We start from the raw sequence: 18,574 nt of genomic DNA on the forward strand, positions 1-18,574 counted from the left end.
AATGTTTCTGTCTCTTCTTTTAGTAGTAATTCACACCATTTAGCCCAAATATAGCCCTTGTTGTTCTATTTTAACGATCTTTTTCCTCATTTATTTTTTTTTTCACTTATGACATCTTTTTACCATGTATACAAGCATGGCCTCCGAGATCACCAAACGGTGATCTCGGAGGCCGTAATACAAGCCACCTTTTTATATATTTATTTTTCAAATTTTATAGGCCTACACGACACATTTTTGTCTCGCTTGACATTGACACACACAATGTTCTTACACAGCTCCTTCTGCATCTGCTTTTGTGTCTGCTTAGGTTTTGTAACGCACCATAATGTGTACAGCTTCATATACAAAGGCGTAGCAATTTCATTATCAACTCCATTCTTATTTTATTTTTATTTTTTTGTCAATTAGCGGTCGCCGTCGTCAGACAAGTCGTACTGCATGTTGCTCCTTTTGCCCGGAAGTTAACGAAGAACTCGTCCGCAGCGTTAGGAGGACGATTGTTCGAGAGGATAACAATTCGGCTTTCTCGCTGTCTCGGCATCATTTCACTAGAACTGCTAGCTGAGAGGCGCACACGACCACAAAACATCAGTCATGATGTATGTGCACCCCTCGAATGTATTCAGGAAAACAAAAGGGACGCAGGAGGTTTAGGAGGTATGATCTAGTCCTGAAAGTGGTATACGTGAGTCTCTCTTAATCACTTGAGTAAGAGACAGAGAAGATCGGCATCGTGGCCACGGACGTTCCGCCACGCTACGCTCTGTGGCCATTTCAACGTGTTAGCAAACACATCGCAAGACATCGTCGCTGCCGTATTCAGCTGATTGTAGTACATATGTGAAAGAGCATATGTGTGATCCGTACTAAGCTCGCCATACTTGTCTGACACGACGTCCCGTATATTTGCTTGTGTTATATACGTGATCGGGATTGGGGCAGGGGGTCGGTAGAACACTGCATGGGAACGGGCCGCGGGCCGGGGCTTTCTGTGTATACAGCTTCTTTCGGAAATAAAGGAAACCTGCCGCTGAATTTGGTCCAGTGATTTATTTGACGCCGAATAAAAGAAAGCGTATTGTAAACAAAGGAGTAAAATGTCTTCCCAAAACTCTCTCGACGAAACCTTTGCTTCTACAGATACTACTGCCCTTAATTCTCTGTTGAGAATATTATTACTGTAAGTTTCTTTTTTTTTTTTGTCTCATCTTGGCTTATTTTTATGTACTGGCGGTAAGCAGTACATTTTTAAGGCGCCTGCGCATGCAGACTTTGTCGGGCCTGGGGCGGGCCTATATTGGAAACGCGGGCCAGGTACGCGCCTGGTTCATGTGTGCATGGGCCAGGCCCAGTCCCGGGCTTGGAGTTATGGGCCCGGGCTGGGCTCGGCCTTTAAACGGTGGGCATGGGCCGGGCCCGGACCGGAAAATCAGGTGCAGTGCTCTAGTCATGGGGTCGAGCGTGTGTTAATGCTGGAAGCACGTAGAGCATGAAAGCTTGCAGCGCGAACCCAGGACCCTTTTTGCAAGAAATTTCTATAAGCCAGCCAGATATACCAACTGGGAAAAGGTTCTATAAACAAATTAGACCATGCAATTTACCATGGGCAGTATCAAATAACTATATATGGTCCTTGAAGAAAAAAACTATGGCAATTAGACCTTAATCGTTCAGCGGTTCAATTGTGCAAGTGCGTTACTGCAGGAAAACCAAATTCAATTTCGAGCGACCCGGGAATTAATCTTGTGCCCTGAACGTCCGTTTCAACTTGGATACCGCGGCTGCGCTCATGTACCCATGCATGCATGTTCAACGGACAGTCCTTCACGCTCTTCAGCGTTTGAATTTTTATCCCGAGAATGAAAACGAGTGAATTAAAACGATGTAGGCCAAGGATTCTGTGGCTTAAAGGCTACTGTTGCAAGGTAGTTTTCACAAAATACAAAAGGCAGGTGGCGCATAGTACCACTTAATTTCAGTGGTATGTACATTTACGTTCATGATCTACACTATTCACCAGATATGTGGCAGTTATCTATACACCAACCCACCACCAACCACACCAAACCAAACCATAGATCCATAGAGTTAATCGACAAACACACACCGCTTTGCCAAGGGAAGGCCTAGGCCTAGCTGTAAAGGCAGTACGATTTCTGGATACGTTTTATTGGACTGATTCGTCGATGTGCGTTCTGTGACAAAAGGGGGACTGTGAAACCTGTGGAACGACGCGCGCTATGCCTTTAAGGTGCAAACGCCACCTTGAGCAAGATATGTGCTCATGCACAGAAAAACAGAAAATCGGCGGTTCAGAATGCACATGGCTGCCGAGACCTCTCATGCCTCTTCGAGCGGTGGAGCTTCTGACTTCGACGCCCCCAGTTTGGCGAGATCTACGACGACGACAGTTCTACCGACCACTCTGCAGTAGTACAAGGCGGCCGGAGAGGTAAATATATACGTTCGAACTCGGTTGGCTAAAGACGCGGGGACAGACTTTACTCAAATCTGGGCTTGCTTTCATGGTGTTAATTCATTTCATTTGAAAACATAGAGCCGAGTCTAATAATTGTTCTGGGGTCGGAAAGCGCGATCTTTGAGGAGCGTCTCATTTGCATAAGTGTGTGCGCAGTCGAGATCTCTCGTAAAAAAAAAAAAAAAAAAGAAAAAAAGTGGCGGAGGGGGGGGGGGGGGGGGGTACAAGTACGCCAAACATCCCGGAAGTTGCTACTTTGAATCTCTCACTGCCTGGGCGCTGGACATTACACTGACGCCATGTTTACTGACCTTTTACAGTAATTGGCACGGTATTCCGTACAGCACCTTCATAGACTAAGTGTCAACTTAAATAAGCTCTCTGCTCCCAGTGGGCTGCAACCTATGAGAGTAGGAGGAGGGGGAGGGAGGGGGGAAGGGGCTTTGTTTTAAGCTGCATCATATATGCAATCACAAATAATGGAACTTCCAGCAACAGGCACTTAGAGAGAAAACCAGAACACCACATAATCTTTGTTTAGCTGTTGAGAGACCTTGTCGAGATGCAAAAACAGGATTTCTAGGAGGTCCCTTTTTGTGAGGTGATCTGCACTTGCTTAGTAACTGGAGAAGTGATTTTAATGGTTTACTGTGAATCTCACAGTCCTGTGGTGATAGACAACATTGAAAAAAATGGAACTGCACAATAAATGAGATAATGAGGAAAATATTTTTCTGCCACCACCGTCACAATTACCCTACATCTCTCAAATAGTTCCATCAATGTTTTTCTGCCGCTTTGGAGGAGGAAAACAGGCCATATCAGTGTGAGTCCAGGACTAGTCTTTTATGCATTACCTCCACGTCTGATTGTTAAATAGCTTGTGCTTGGATTCTGTGAGCTGAAATTAAACTAATGCATCACCCTTGCCCTAACTCTACTATTTTAGTTCCATGCGGTTAACATACGAACCAGGATATATTATTTACATTATTAGATATATAGCATAGTAGGAAGGGCTGCTGTGTGTGTGTGTGTGTGTGTGTGTGTGTGTGTGTGTGTGTGTGTGTGTGTGTGTGTGTGTGTGTGTGTGTGTGTGTGTGTGTGTGTGTGTGTGTGTGTGTGTGTGTGTGTGTGTGTGTGTGTGTGTGTGTGTGTGTGTGTGTGTGTGTGTGTGTGTGTGTGTGTGTGTGTGTGTGTGTGTGTGTGTGTGTGTAAGGGGGGGGGGGCACATGCACTTCAGCATGTTGCATAGAGCTCTGCATTCGAAGCTTTACTTGAATGTATGTTAACGGTGTGCCCGATGTTTCATGAAGTCTGCTGATTTAATGTCTAACATCTATGCTCTTTGTTACCAGGTTACACAGAGCATTGATGAAGACGAGGATAGAGAGGTGCCCCTGGATTGATGCCAGGTATGAAAAAGGCTTTTGGCAGAGAAAGAGAATGCTCATGGCACAAAGTTGTCAGTGTTTAATTACATATTTGTTTCAGTTGCCCCCACTACAAGGAACTTCATATTCGCACAGTACGAAGTTTCTTGATTTATAATCTGGTATCTAATTTTCAGCACAGTTCAAACTAAGCACAGTTAGCATAGTTTACACATGACATCTCACACTGCATTCTTTCCTTGATGGTCTTTATTTTGAGATGTTTCAAAATACCTTTTATTTCTCTGTTGAGAAACTTGGTGTCCTATTAGAGCTGCCACTAAAAAGTGATAAATGTGATAACCAATAACCCTGCCTTTCTTACACCAGGCCAAAGAAAGATATTGCTTGCCAGTAGGCACAGATGTGCATGACACTCTCCTGGAGCAGCCGGCAACAGCGCATGTAAAATTGTAACATTTTAGTTTGGCCTGTCCCAGAATTTGTTATGGAAACGTTACAGTAGCTCTTGTGCTTGTTTTTTTTTTTTTTTTTGTAACCTATTGTGCTGCAAGTAGAAAAAAAAAAGAAGATTGAGGTCTAAAGATCTAAACTGAAACTGCAACCAGGGTCCAAGATTTCAATTTTTTTTTGTCAAGTTTCAAGTTTATTGCACTTCATATATGATAGCATTACATACATAATAAATAAATACAAAAGGAGTCCCATAGTGAAATGTACTGTACTGGGACCTCCTCAGCTAATTAAAACGAGTTATGAAAGGGAGCAGTGGTTACAGCAAATGTACAAAGTAAAAATGTAGTATGTTATAACAATAATAATTTTTTCCCTTGCCTCTATAACAAATGAATGTTATAGAGGCAAGGAAGAAAAATTCATTCTGAAATTATCGAATACCCCACAAAGAAGTAGCCGTAGACAGAACGACAAGTAGTATCATATCATAAAAAAAAATGAAAGAAAGAACAGCAGCATAGCGTAAAGTAATACAAGAAAATACAAGTATCCATTATTCAAATATCAATACAAACAAGTGAACATGTGCAAGAAAACAAGTTTTAAAAGTAACTTTTTACGAAGTGTGTATGAAGTATTTCATTAGTTGGTGGCACTGAATGATTGAAGAATTGAAGAACAAAATGAGCGCCATTAAACAAATGTAGCAAAAGACTTGATTTGATGCCCGGAGGTATGTTATTCCATGCTTTGACTGATGTGAATCCAACTACGGTAATTAGTGCACACTCTTGGCAGGAGAAAATTACTTCTTGATGAAAATCTAATGGTATTGGGGTCAGTAAGATCTTGTCGATATATAAACTAGAGAAGATTGTTGTTACTAACAAAACAATATGTGAAAGTGCCTAAGTTATACGTGAGTAAGGCAGAGATGGGAAGAATGTTAAGTTGCTGAAAAAACTTGGGAATATTGGCACGGTATGGGCTGAATGTAAATATACGTAAAGCTTGGTTTTGTACGTGTTGTAGTGGTGTGATGTCACGTGTGAAGGATATGTGAAATCCCAAGTCGTAATGCAGTAATTAAGATGACTATGTATGAAAGCATAGTATTATGCTCATATTCATGGAGAAAGGACCAGGTTTGCAGGTTTGAAATCCATTTATCGCTCTGAACACTGATAGCCTCAGGCAAGAAACAGGAATTAGTGGCTGAGTTGCTGCTAACGCAAGGAAATGGCTTGACAAAAGCTGAAAAATGAGAGCACCTGTAGGAGGACAGGGTTTCCAATGTCACCAAGTTGCAGTTTCCAAAATACACAGTGTTATCAAGTGTGTTTACCATGCTTAGGGGACACCCTATCTGAGGTTGGTCATCAATAAATATAAGGTCACTCACTAAAGTCTGTTAATTTGCTTCTGTCAAGCTTTATTGATGACTTTAAAATCATAATTTTAATGCCAATGACACCTATAGTTGTATGGATTTACTGAAAAGTCAGTGGCTCTTCAGATACTTTTTATTTTTTTCTTTCCCACCTTTTATTACCTGACCCATATCACAAAACAGCACTTTAAGCCCTGGTCACATTGTTGCATAAACAGGGATGTGGCTTTGATATGCACCACGCTGAAGGTTTTTTAGTTTTCTTTCAGCTTGAGTGTCACTCGCGCTACCAAGAGTGAGATTCTGTGATCAGTAATGCCTGCAATAATTATGCAAAAAGCAGTTCAGTGTCTTGGAGAGGTATGTCGCTGTGATTTTGGAGGGAAGTGGATAAACAAAAATATGCTTCAAGGCTTAGTCAGGGCTTTGTCACCTTCTATGCATCAAGATTGGTAGGGCCTGAATTACTCTTTTCTCCTCTAATTTAGCAGCTGCGCAAGGTGGAAGCAAAGAATTGCTAAATATATACTTAAATATTGTTTAGCAGAATCAGATCTATGTACGTATCTAGCCTGACCATTAGGAGGAGCCATGTGTGGCTCTGGAAGAAGCAAAATCGTGGTCAGTCAGTGCTACCACGTGCATCTTCACGTTTTTTCTGCAACAAGAGCACGCCATAATTACCCCTCGCTGCACACAATTACTCGTGTCTGCCATAGGATGCCACAATGTTAGGATACTCAGGTTATCATAAAAGACATAAAAGATGAGTGCTTGACCTATGGCAATGTAGTTGCTTAAGATTTACACTTTTCCAATGTACATTTAGTTATTTAAATGTTTAGTTCTGGAGAATTGCTGATTTTAACTCTAATGCCGCCAAGACTACTAAAAAAGGTGCTCTTCCTGGCTAAATATCGTTCCAGATACTGAAATTACGAACACTTTTTGGCTTGCAGTTGGCAAGCGGCCATGTAGCAAACTTGGCCTTCCAGCGTTCACCATGTAGCATTTCTCCTTTTCCTTCCATTGACTCCCCTTAACATCCAAAGTGTTTACATATACGGCTTTAGGTGGGCGTTTCAATCAATTTCAGTTATAACAGTTGCTTTTAAAATTATAATTGCCATATGAGCGCTTAAGCCTTTCACATGCAAGTGAGAACTCCAGCAATTTCTGCCGGAGTAACTAAAAAACTTATTTTGAGCCGTCACGGCAGCTCGAGCTCTCCAGTTCCAACCTGTTGGAAATTTTTTGCTGTGTCGATGCCGCTCAGCACTGAGTTCACTCAATTGCTTGCATGTGAACCAGCCTTTATGTGAAGATTTAAAAAGTAATTGAACAAATTTTAGTTAAATAGGAAACTAGCAGAGATAGCTATTGCCTCTTTAAACGTTTATCGAGCCTCATAAACTGATTATAAAAATGAATTGCATGTAGTGGCCATCCTCTCTTTTTTTAAAGAATTGGTTCTGTTGTGTCCACTTTTCTGCTCCCCCTCTTTGGTTTAATGAAACTGCCATGCAACATTGATTAATATGCTACTGTCATATAATAGTTGTAAGTGGCGTGCAGTGCTGTTCATGAAGCTTACCATGATATGAATATTTTAAGCTTTAGTAATTTCAGAAAGGAAAGCTGGGCTAAGTTCTTATTGAGTGAGGCAAGATTTTCTCCTCTGGACTCACATTTTTTTTTATCAAAGCAGGAAGAAGTGCCAGTACCTTATCCTGTGCCAAGTGATGCAGACAGCTCAGGTTCTGATGAAGACTGAGGTCCTCAAGTGAGCATGTTTCTTTTTTTCTGAAATGCTGAAGATTTAAATGCCAGATAATTCCATCTTGACACCAAAAGCTTTGAATCAAGTGCAAATGTTAAGCATTTTGGGCAGATAACCTTTCTCTGGCTTGCATGTTCAGTACATGCTCACCTTTATGCTGACCCTAACAAATGTAAAAAAATGGAATTTATCATGCAAGGAACCATATCGCACTGTTTGTCAGTAAAATACACCTGTCATTGTATCAGTTAGATTCTGCTATTTGGCACTTATGTATAAGTGGACTGTAGGAAAATTTGATGTGAACTAACATTTTCCTCCAATTAATATTTGTGGAATATCTCATTTATTTTAAGATGCTGACTGCAGAGCTCAACAAAGTACTTTGCAAGTTGCTGATGAGAGGACACAAGTTGCAGCCCTTCTCATGTCCTCTGTGATGCACCATAAAGTCAGCGACCAGGGGGATGACAGACCCGCTGGACCTGCTGAATATCATCTAGTACCCAGGAAAAGCTCAAAAAATTGTAATATACTTGCTTTTCAAAGCTTTGGGTGTACACATTCCTGAAGCTGAGAACCACTTCTATTGTCTTGATTGTACCAGGTACTTGGGTAGTACAGCTCAGATTGAGATTCACTGCGAGAACTGTGAATGGGATATTGACATAGCCTTTTGCTCTTCCTTTCTTGTAATTCCTTTGAAAGAGCAGCTTCAACGAATTCTTGGGCAGCAAAACTTGAAGTTGCTTCCGCAAAGAATCGGAGGAAGTGTGATGACGTAGTGGATGGCATAGAACTTACCAGGCTGTCGGCTGATTTTTCAACTCACAATATTTCACTATTGTGGAATACAGATAGAATTAAAGTGTTTTAAAAATTAACGTTTGACATCTGGCCAGTTCAGTGTGATATTCTTGAGCTGGACCTTGCAGTCTGAAAGCAGAACAGGCTTATGCCTGCTATTTGTTTTGGTTTTTCAAAGCCAAACATCATCACTCTTTTTACACTCTTTGCAAAGGAGCTACAGAAGCTTTCCTTAGGATTTCCATTAGTTAAACATGGAGAACAGGTCCAAATAAGGGTATTTGCAGCTGCATATTCAGTGGATGCCATTCGTTCAGCAGTCGGAAACTATAAACAATTTAATGGTTTTTATGGGTGTGGCTGGTGTTACTACACCGGGGGCTCTTCGTACGAATATTGAGATCCTGCTCCAGTGTGCAGGACTGCTGTGAAGCATATTGAAGTGGCTAGAAAAGGCACATCTTAAGTGCCTGTTTATTAATAGAGTCAAGGGACCTTGCCTTGCCGTGACCTCGTTTTGATGTGGTGGATGGTTTCATCCCCGATTACCAGCATTGTGCCTGCTTTGGTGTCATGTGACAGTTACTCAAACTGTGGCTAGAAAGCGAGTATGACTGCCCTTGGTAGAAAAGATACAAATTGACTCAGCTAAATAGCCTGGTGTTGACCATCTCACCTCCAATAGAGATCACCTGCACCCCAATGAGGTTTGAAGACTGAGCTAGGTAATTGGAAGGTGTCAGACCCCCTGCAGACACCCTACCATGCTCTGTACAGAGGAGGGCTCCTGCTTCTTTGTCGAGCAAATAGGTACTTTGGGCATACCACTTCTTTCTTTTTATTATTATTTCTTTTATTTTCTATTATTATCATTTTTTTGCTGGAGGTGCTGCGATGTGCAGGTCTGAGTTACTCCTTTAGACTGAACCAGCTCTGCTAGATGCTTTAACAATAGTTCCACGAGTTGTGTCGATACATTTCATAACTCCTCTGTGGTGCACTGTTATTCACTGAGGATTGAGCTCCAGAAGCCTGCAGTATTGGTGCAATAGGCATTACCTTTAGTAAGTGTCTGTTTCCTCTTTCACTCCTTGTTTCCACTTGTGCAGCTTTATGCATTTTGGAAGTTTTCCAGTCATGGATGCTTACTGAGTTTTTTATTGCCATTACTTTTACATTTGTCATTTTTGCTCATTCTTTTTCCAATTGTATACATACATATATATATATGTACATTTTCCTTCTCCCTGCTAAGTGTTTTGCCATTGTTACAAGTAAGCTTGTTTTTTTTTCCTGTCATGTGGCTTCTATGAGGTATGTAGTTGTGCTTCATTTACCCTTTCATACATCTTTCCTAATTTTGCCTGCTTGGCGAGTATTTGGGTACAGTTTAAACCTGATGTAGTGAAGGATGTGTTCTCTGTGCATCTTCTTTTTCCCATTATTTTTTGTCTCTATGTTTTTTTTTCTTTTTTCACTTTCTGGCCTTTCATTTTTTTTTTCTTTTGCACCTCTTACAATTGTAGTCTAACGGGCCTGGAGGAAAGTGGTGGCACATGGAGCACTGAACGCAGGGCTCCACTTGGGAAGAAAGAGATAAATGAAATAAAAGTTGTTCCTCCTCCTAAACCTGCTACTAATATATCTTTGTCAGTTAATGAGAGTGGGCACGTTCCAGATATCTTGTCTTTGGTGAAGTGAATTCCTCGCTGCTGGCTTACTCAGGCACATTGACAAGATCTTGCCTTTATAAGAAAAAGTTGCTTGCCGAACTGCACTATAAGCACTTGCTTCCACTTTGATCAGCTTTTGAAATGGTAATGAAGGCTTGGAGCATCATGCTTTGAAAGGGTGATATAAAACAGGAGAGAGGGGGGCAAGTGATCTGAAAAGGCAAGCTGTTGGGTGTACTTATGTTCATCTTGACATCTATTCATTAATAGCTTTCTGTTGCCATTGAAAGTCACAATCAAGGAGTCCAGCAAGGTCATATAACATTCACTGCTCTTGTGAATGCTTGAGGCAGCGAGGCTTGCCGATTCTGAAAGTCGACAGTTGGAACTTGCATGTTCTGTGCAGGGTCGGTGCCAAAGTTGGCTAGAGCTGTTGTGTCAGTGACAGAGTGGCAGGGTCAGTTGGCGGCAATATCAGTTAGAATATTGTAGATTATTTCGTCTTCATAACAATATTGTTCAGCGATTACCAAGCCAGCGGCTTCCTCCCATTTGTTGAGTGTTATGGCAGCAGTAATGGGGCAAAGGGGGCAGGTGGGCATCAGCTTCTTAGGCTTTGACTGTCTAGGCTTTTGGCAAATATGGTCAGCTACGAATGGGCAGGATGCTTTGAAGTTAGTGTCTTTTATTGTGCCTTATGTGAGCATGAATGTATTTAGCACTAATCCAGCGGTTCAGGGCATAGCCAAATTGTCTAATGCTTGTGTGTCTGCTTGTAGTGCTTTCACACTAAAAAGAAACAATGGGGACATAGTGGATTCAAACCCAGGAATTACTCATGGGAAGCAAGTATGAAGTGCTGTAGCTATAACTGCAGTGGATCCCCCCATGTGCAGACTGCAACACACTCTTGCACTGTGCACTGGATGTCCTCGTCTCCATCAACTGCCACCTGTGCACAAAAGCTTTCGCACGTCTTACTCGATTGTTAAATTTTTTTTTTTGATGCTCAAACAACTGGGTTACAGGGAACTACATAGGATGGCTAAAACAAAGGCTCATAATGCAAAATGAAGCCGTGGTTGTCTCTGGCTTCGTGAATGGGCTAAGCTTATTGTTTTGACTCCATTGCTCTTCGGGTGTCACTTGGCTGATTCTAATGGATGGCTCGTATTCTCACTCATTTCATTTTGTAGAACAGGTGCTGTTATATTTTGATTCTATTATTTTCTTTGTGCAGTCACCATTCTTTGTTGGTTTAAAATGTGTAATAAATTTTTTGAATGTCTTGCAACCTTCGTGATTATTGTCCTACAATGATACATACATCACTGAGCAGCTCATAAGTTGCAAAGGGACACATGAGTCATGATTTCCACTTTTTCTGTGCTTCCATATATCCGTAAAGTTTCAACACATTGTTTAAATATGATTTCAGCCATGCCTACTTGATGAAGCAGCGAGTCTAGAGCTCGAAACTTCATAGCTTTTTGCAGATTCATTAAAATAAAGATGCCAGATAAGAGATTTCCTTTTTTTTTGCACAGAAAGGAACAACTATAGATTGCAACAAACACTTGTTTGGAAAGTTAGAGGGCATAAAGAAAAGCTGTTTTCTTTTACCATGATGAAAATAACCACATTTTGCTGAGCCTGACTGGATTTTGAGCGTGAATTTTCTGTCTTTTGCAGAGTTAAAAAATAGCCCTGGGCTAAAGCGCTTACCTAACCCCCCCCCCCCTTTTTTTTTTGTCCTTACTCACTTTTATCCTACACTTCTGCAATATGCCCCATTTTATTTTATATATATTAAATTTAAGAAGGACAAGATGTGATTATTGCAATTAGTGCGAGAGTGATGCATTAGTTTGGCACCACACAGAACAGAAGCAAAGCCATTAACAGTCAGACATGACTAGTCCGGCACTCACTCTGACATAGCCCATTTTCCTCCCCTAAAGAAGCAGAAAAGAACAGACAGAACTATTTGAGAGATGAAGGGCGATAGTAATAGGGATGAAGGTGGCGGTGTAAAAAAAAAAATTACTTGCATCAGCTCTTTCAATTACATTTTTTTTATGTAGTCCACTGTCACAGGATGGAAACCCGTTATACTTTGTGGCACGGGCAGAGGCTCTTTATTTTTCTTTCCTTTTGCATGCCTCAACATAATATATGTCACAGGATGGAGGGGAAACTATTAAAACTTCTGTGATAATATAAGCAGGTGCAGATCACCTCACATGAAAGGGGCCTCCGAGAATGGTGGGGAATCCCTGCTTTTGCAGCTCGACAAGGTCTCTCCTGTTGCTAAACAAATTAGTCGGATTAAGCAGGGACCCCGTCTCATTCTTAGTTTTCCTCTTCATACCTGTTGCTAAGTTACGTTATTTGCCGTCCTATATATGAAGCAGGTTAGAATAAATTGGCCCTCTCCTCCTATCTTCGGAGATAAGACCCTGGGCCGCAGCCTCCTTAGCCCACATCTTAATTCAGCGCTGCTTGGCCACCAGCTCATTAATGGCCAGAGATTAAGACCCGCAGTAGCAAGAAGTCCCTTTTAAATGAAAAAATATTGGGAAAGATGGTCAGCTTGATGAATGTAGCTCAGTTTGACATTATCAATATTTAAAACCATGCAAAAGTTGGAAAAAAAGTGTGTTCCAGAATGAGTAAAAAGCCCGACCTGCTCTGTCTCACTTTGTGCAAGAACTTTTTGGCAGTTTCTTGGAACAGGAGCTTGTGGGTAAATGCAACATTGAATGGAAGGAAGGAACAGCTCAAACGGACCGTACGTAGGAAGGCGAGACAGGCGCATGAGCAGCTCATGTGTCTGTCTCGCCTTCCTACACGTCCCGTCCGTTTGAGCTCTTCCTTCCTTCCATTCAACATGAACCAGCCAGCCCGACAAAGCTCTCTTCTTGAAATGCAACATTATGTCTTTTGCTTGTCACCATACAGTGCAATAGCGCCTATGTGTGTGTCAATTTTTCTGCTGGATTAAAATTTCAGAAATTGTTGAGCACTCTTTCTGTGAATGTAGCTTTGTTGCATATGCAAAAAATATATCTTTCATTACCTTTGAAATAATCCACAGAAGGAATTAAGGGTTGAGCAATGAATATGGGTTCTGCACACTATTCAAAGCACTGTTTTATGTGTTTAAAAAAGCTCGCGCGGTAATAGGTAGTGTAATGTCTGTGATATTGTTAGTGGCCCCAGGTCCACCAGGAGCCAGAGACAGCTTGAACACACATGGCAATGTAGTGGACCCACGGACGGCAACGAAAATGACAGGAAAACAAAACAAAAAGAGCATCCTACATGAATGGCATTGTTTAATGCCAATGGCTGGCAGCAAGGTGTGGGACAGCAGCGTGCGTCGCCTGCATGTGGCTTGGAGCGCTGAGCGCTTGCGTCGGATAACATACGGGCTGGCGGCTGGCAGGGTACCATGATGCGTTGCCGAATGCCAGTCTCACGCGGCCACGTTACCTGACCGTTCCAGCTAACAACGGCATCACTGTTCGGATGCGCACGTGTGGCCAGTCCGCACGAGCTGTCATCCACATCTACATCATTACAATGCATTTTTATTTGCACAAGGTTTAATGATCATTAAATTTAGTCCCCAGTGTCCGTTTATTAAAATTGTACTTTTGACAAATTAAATACACATTTGCAGAAATACATTTTTAGTTCATTGCCAATATGCTACCCCAAATATGATTTTGAGCACTGATCTTTGAAGGCAGCTTGAAGTGTGCTTGAAATATATTTTCAAGGAATATCCATTTTCATAATTGAGGTATACTTTAGGCACATTGCTTTCACATTTACAAAAGTACATTTTAAATTCATTTTCAAGATGCTGCCCCAAATATGATTTTAAGCATGGTTTTTCTAAGGATGCTTGAAGGGTGCTGCAAATATATCTTCAAGGGCCACCCATTTACTATACCTGAAGTGTACTTCAGACAAATTTATTTCATATTTGCAAAAGTACATATTTAATTCATTTTAAGTATGTAAAAAATGCCTACATATTTTTTCACCTATTTGAACTATACTCGAAATGTACTTTAAGATACGATATTTTTGACACATTTTAAAAATACATTTTGAATATTCAGCAAGGAATTTGATGAACATATTTCAGACATATTTTGAGCACATTCGTGAATACGAATTACATTTAAAATGCGTAAAAAATATGCCGCTGTGTATTCCAAACGTACTTCTTTTTGCTAAGGGTAGCCTTGAGCTGGGCCGGATTTACCTTGACTGATACAACCAAGTTATAAAGAAACCAAATAAACAAATATATAATAATTCTTAAATAAACGCGTGATTTGGTTGACCCTAAAAACTTAGTCGCACTGAAGAAGCGACTCTAAAGACTCCATTGTTACAACACTAAAAGGGAGCTTGAGTGCACGCTAACACCGTCAAGCAATGTAGAGCCACTACTAAACCAATGACAACCAAACAAAAATTTTACACTGGAAATTTGTTTGTATGAAAGGAAAAGTGCAGTATCGATTGCGCATCGCTATGTATAGCTAAACCACACAGTAAACAAAATGCCCAAAGTAGGAATGAAAAGAAAAACAAGGGCCGGAGAGATAAAAAACAGAAATTACGAGACTTCAACGACAAAAGTAGTGAAAGGCGAAAGACTGAGGGCCGCATTCTGCTACGCAACTGGTACTGATTAGTAATGATTTATATACATAGTAATTGATTATTATTATTATTATTCATAATTTGTTATTCACTATTTAGGTGTTCAAATACTTGATCATTATTATTTAAATAATAAATTATTTAACTTTTGGTCAGTTAGAAGGTTACGGAAATTATTTATTTAGTTATCTCCTTAATTGACATACGGTATATAAGACACGCATTTGCGCATACTGTGGCGGTGCTCTGTCATTGGTCGATACCTTTATGACGTCTTCTAGCCTCAGCCAATCAGAGCCGCCGCAAAAATGGGATACATTTTATAGACGACAGCATGAGCCATTAAATGCTTTCGCCTTAACAATTCATTTAACCTGAGTTCTTTAACATGCACTGATATGGGAAAGCAAAGAGCCGCCATTTTATGTCTGCTCCATCAAAACGTGGTAACTGCAGTCAAATTCGAACACGAAACTCCGCTTCAGTTGCCGAGCATCTTAACCACCGAGCCGTCACGGCTGGTTGGACAACAATGCTTCAATGAAAGCTGAAACGGTTTTGAAATTTCATGAAATGCAGTGTGGAAAGAAGGGATCTTGTTCACCATGAGTGTCAATGTTTTCCGCATACTGCAGTTAGGGAAATCTGATATCGCTTGTTAAACACACCTCGTGTACAAACTTTTGTCGCTTCCAGGAGCGCTGGCCGGGTGGATGCCAAAATATGGGATGGGATCAACATATTCTTCTTCCAGTGCCGTTTGTTTTCTGCGCTTCGGCCCTTCTGAACTAAGGAATCTCCGTCTTCATAGATTCCTAAGGTTCGACTAGCAGACAAGGTGCTATTCTCGATTAGCGCGCCCTGCGCTTCGACGCTCTTTCGCCACCGTGCATCCTTTACACAGTTGTAAAATGTAGTCTATGGTCAGCACCTCTTTCACCTCCCTTCTTTTCTATTCTACTATTTTTCTCGAGACCACGTTCGGTGTTGAAACAGTATGTTCCTGATATCGTTGAAAATCAAGCAAGAATGGTTTTTGAAGGCGTGGAGTGACTAGTGGCAGCCTTGCCCTCGTTCTGCACCGATTTCCATTGTGTGAATAATGGCGGTCCAGCTGACGGGCTCCTTCGTGATTTCTCTGACCATAATAAAATTTCACCGCAGTGGGCCTCTGTCGTGAAAAGAAATTAAAAGAAATTCTTGGCTTTAAAATCGCGTATGTTGACCTCAGATAATTTTTGGTGCCAGTGTTTTTCCGTTCGGTGGCAAAATAAATTTTATTTTTTTGGCGCCTAAAATGCTCATACTTAGTGATACAAATACTGCCTCTAATCAGTCATTGAAATGAGCGAGGATCGATCAATGGGAGAGCTCTGTGCTACGCGAAACCGACAAAGACTTCGGTCAAGAATCGGTTTCAGTGAAATGGGCGTCTGTACTCAGCATGTCAGTGCACTGACCAACATGGCCAGCATTCGAAAGACGTTGTTGAGCTGAGCATGTGTGCTTGAAGGGATGACGTAACAGACGATGCGTCCCGATGAATAGGATCTTTACTTGTACTGACATCAAAAATCACCCGACGCTCAGAAACCGAAATCATTTAGTATGAAGAATGTAATAATAAACTGCTTACCGCAGATATCTGCATGTCATAGGGTATATCAATTATGCTGGAGCAATACGCACATATGAAATAAAGCTCTAGTAAACAAACATTTCATATCTAAACCTATTTAAGCGCCGTACATTATTTTCTGCTTCAGGTTTAATAATTTGAATGACAATACTAGAAAATCCAATGAGAAAGTATTTCATACATACCCATACCTTGTCAAACTGAAACACACAAAACTGTAATGCTGTAGTTTTTACGGTTTTGTTTCCAGGTTAGAGATGCGATAAAGCATGTCATAAATAACTCTCCCGCCCAAATGTTTTCTAAAAAGGTCGCTAATGAGCAATATTATTCTTTAAATGTTTGCATTCGAACCTTCATTACGAGTCAGGCTGCGTTTAAATTCCATGCTCATCGAATCATTCTCGGGTAAAAAAAAAACATTGCAGTTTCTTTCACTGTAGCCCCTAATTTACTGGGTTGAAAGTATGGTTATTACATATTTTTTAACCAACAGCATCGGAACTGTCCATGTTGAGATTACTCTTAGAATTCGATAACCAAAAAATGGTGAATTAATATACCTGCAGAATAACTTGCCTACCCCCACAGGGTGTAAGGCAATAGTGGATGAACTAAATGTTTATTAACATTTAGGCTTTGCATGGCTGCCTGCGGTTCCGTGTCATCACGAGCACCTCCCCAGGAAGCAAAAGGGCTCGGGCCAATATTGTCAGTGAGTTGGCAGAGATCAGCCCTATGTAGGCCCAGCGCTGCCATCTTATGGCTGGTATTGGTTGTGCCATTCTATAACACATCCAACACTGGCCCTGAGGATTCCATTGGTAACCAATATTGTTCGTACCTATTTATATTGATAACAACATTGGCCCGTCATATCCGATGCCCTCACAATATCGGTGGTACCATTATTCAAAGATGGCAATGATGGGCCTGGATATCCGGCGTATCACCGGTGTTGGCGCTGCCATGAGATAAGGATGGCTATAACGCACAGCATTAGCCGTCAGTCCACTGATGTTGGCCAATATTCGACATATGCTGGACAATAATGTGAGCTCTGTTACAATGGCCCGCCAATGCCAGATATACAATGGCATACCTTACAAATCAACAGTATTGGCATGCCCTTTCATAAGGATGGCTATATTGAACAGCGTTAGCCATTACTCCACGGACGTTGGCTAATATACGGCATATGCTGGACAATACTGTCAGTTCTGTTACCATGTCCCGCCAGATGCATTGGCATACACTTTAGTCAACATTGTCTTGTCTATTTCACCTACTGGTCAAAATTCCGTGGGAAACCGCATTAGCGTGCTTTTGTGGTTGACAGGCTCATTTAATACTTGGAGTCGTTAACTGTGCTGTTATAATCAATGTTTTCAAGTTACCTTTGCAATTTTAAATACCTCGGAAATCTTGTGTCTCAATAGTTATAGTTCCGCGGTGCTGGTTTCCGTCGTGTTTGCTTTAATCCCACCTAGCTGTTGTTATGTTGCTTGGAATTACACCTTGTTCTTTTACACTAGATTTTCATTGGCTTAAGCTGGCACTGTAATCAATCCGCATGTATACTGTGACGAATTTGGATGAGACCGACGATCGGTCAACGGCGTCAAATATCAATAAGTTCGCCACCGTTTGCTGGTCCGTCAGGGCGGTGGCGGCGATAAATAGCTCCACGCCCACCGGGAGATCAGAAAGAATCAAAACGATATGTCATATATCGTGCATAGGCAATGGCTGCTATTTTTTGTATTCTATTCGGCAATGGTCTAGATTCTTCCATGGCTGCTCCCGTGGCGATTCCTGCTGCTCTGGGTGAAGAGAATTCCAAATGTTTTAGGAAATTTCTTTGCCCCCGAGTATATTAGTTTTAACAGTAGTGGCTTCAAGTAGACGATTACTGCAGGACACGCATGCAGTGCGATGAAAACAATGAGCGATAAGCGTCGGCCTATTAAGGCTCGTACGTGACTCAGATCGACTATGGCAAGCGAGCTTCCATCGAAATACGCTTTAAAAATACACTAGGCGGTTTAAGCTATACGAATACGAAGCATCGCAGCACATAAGTAAAGCTGGGTTATTGAGCGGTAAATTAAACGTCCGTCCGCACATGCATGGACATTCCCACATAAGGCAAATTCGTGTCGACGCTTCCTGCTTCGTTGTCGCTCTAAGAAGTGAAGTATTAGAAAAAACATGGAGAGAAAACACTGCACGTACAATCTCAGTATGAATAATATTAAGGCTATGCT

The 18,574-nt window shown here is 41.3% G+C and overlaps 1 protein-coding gene across 2 annotated transcripts; it reads left to right on the plus strand.

The window, feature by feature from the left end:
• The first annotated feature begins 1,658 nt into the window (after positions 1–1,658).
• Positions 1,659–11,276, plus strand: LOC146189054 (uncharacterized). 2 transcript variants are annotated; one of them, XM_084603976.1, is made up of 4 exons: positions 1,659–2,455; positions 3,841–3,897; positions 7,431–7,505; positions 7,859–11,276. In XM_084603976.1, the coding sequence occupies exons 1-4, from the start codon at positions 2,244–2,246 to the stop codon at positions 7,863–7,865; spliced, it is 351 nt and encodes a 116-aa protein (XP_084460102.1). In that variant the 5' UTR covers positions 1,659–2,243; the 3' UTR covers positions 7,866–11,276. The 2 variants fall into 2 exon arrangements, with proteins under 2 accessions (XP_084460102.1, XP_084460101.1); XM_084603975.1 differs by having other exon boundaries at positions 1,667–2,455; positions 7,428–7,505.
• The last annotated feature ends 7,298 nt before the right edge of the window (positions 11,277–18,574 follow it).

This window comes from Amblyomma maculatum, chromosome 5 (genome assembly GCF_055883805.1).
Source record: "Amblyomma maculatum isolate TAMU_Amacu chromosome 5, ASM5588380v1, whole genome shotgun sequence".
In the NCBI taxonomy this organism is placed as follows: Eukaryota; Metazoa; Arthropoda; class Arachnida; order Ixodida; family Ixodidae; genus Amblyomma; species Amblyomma maculatum.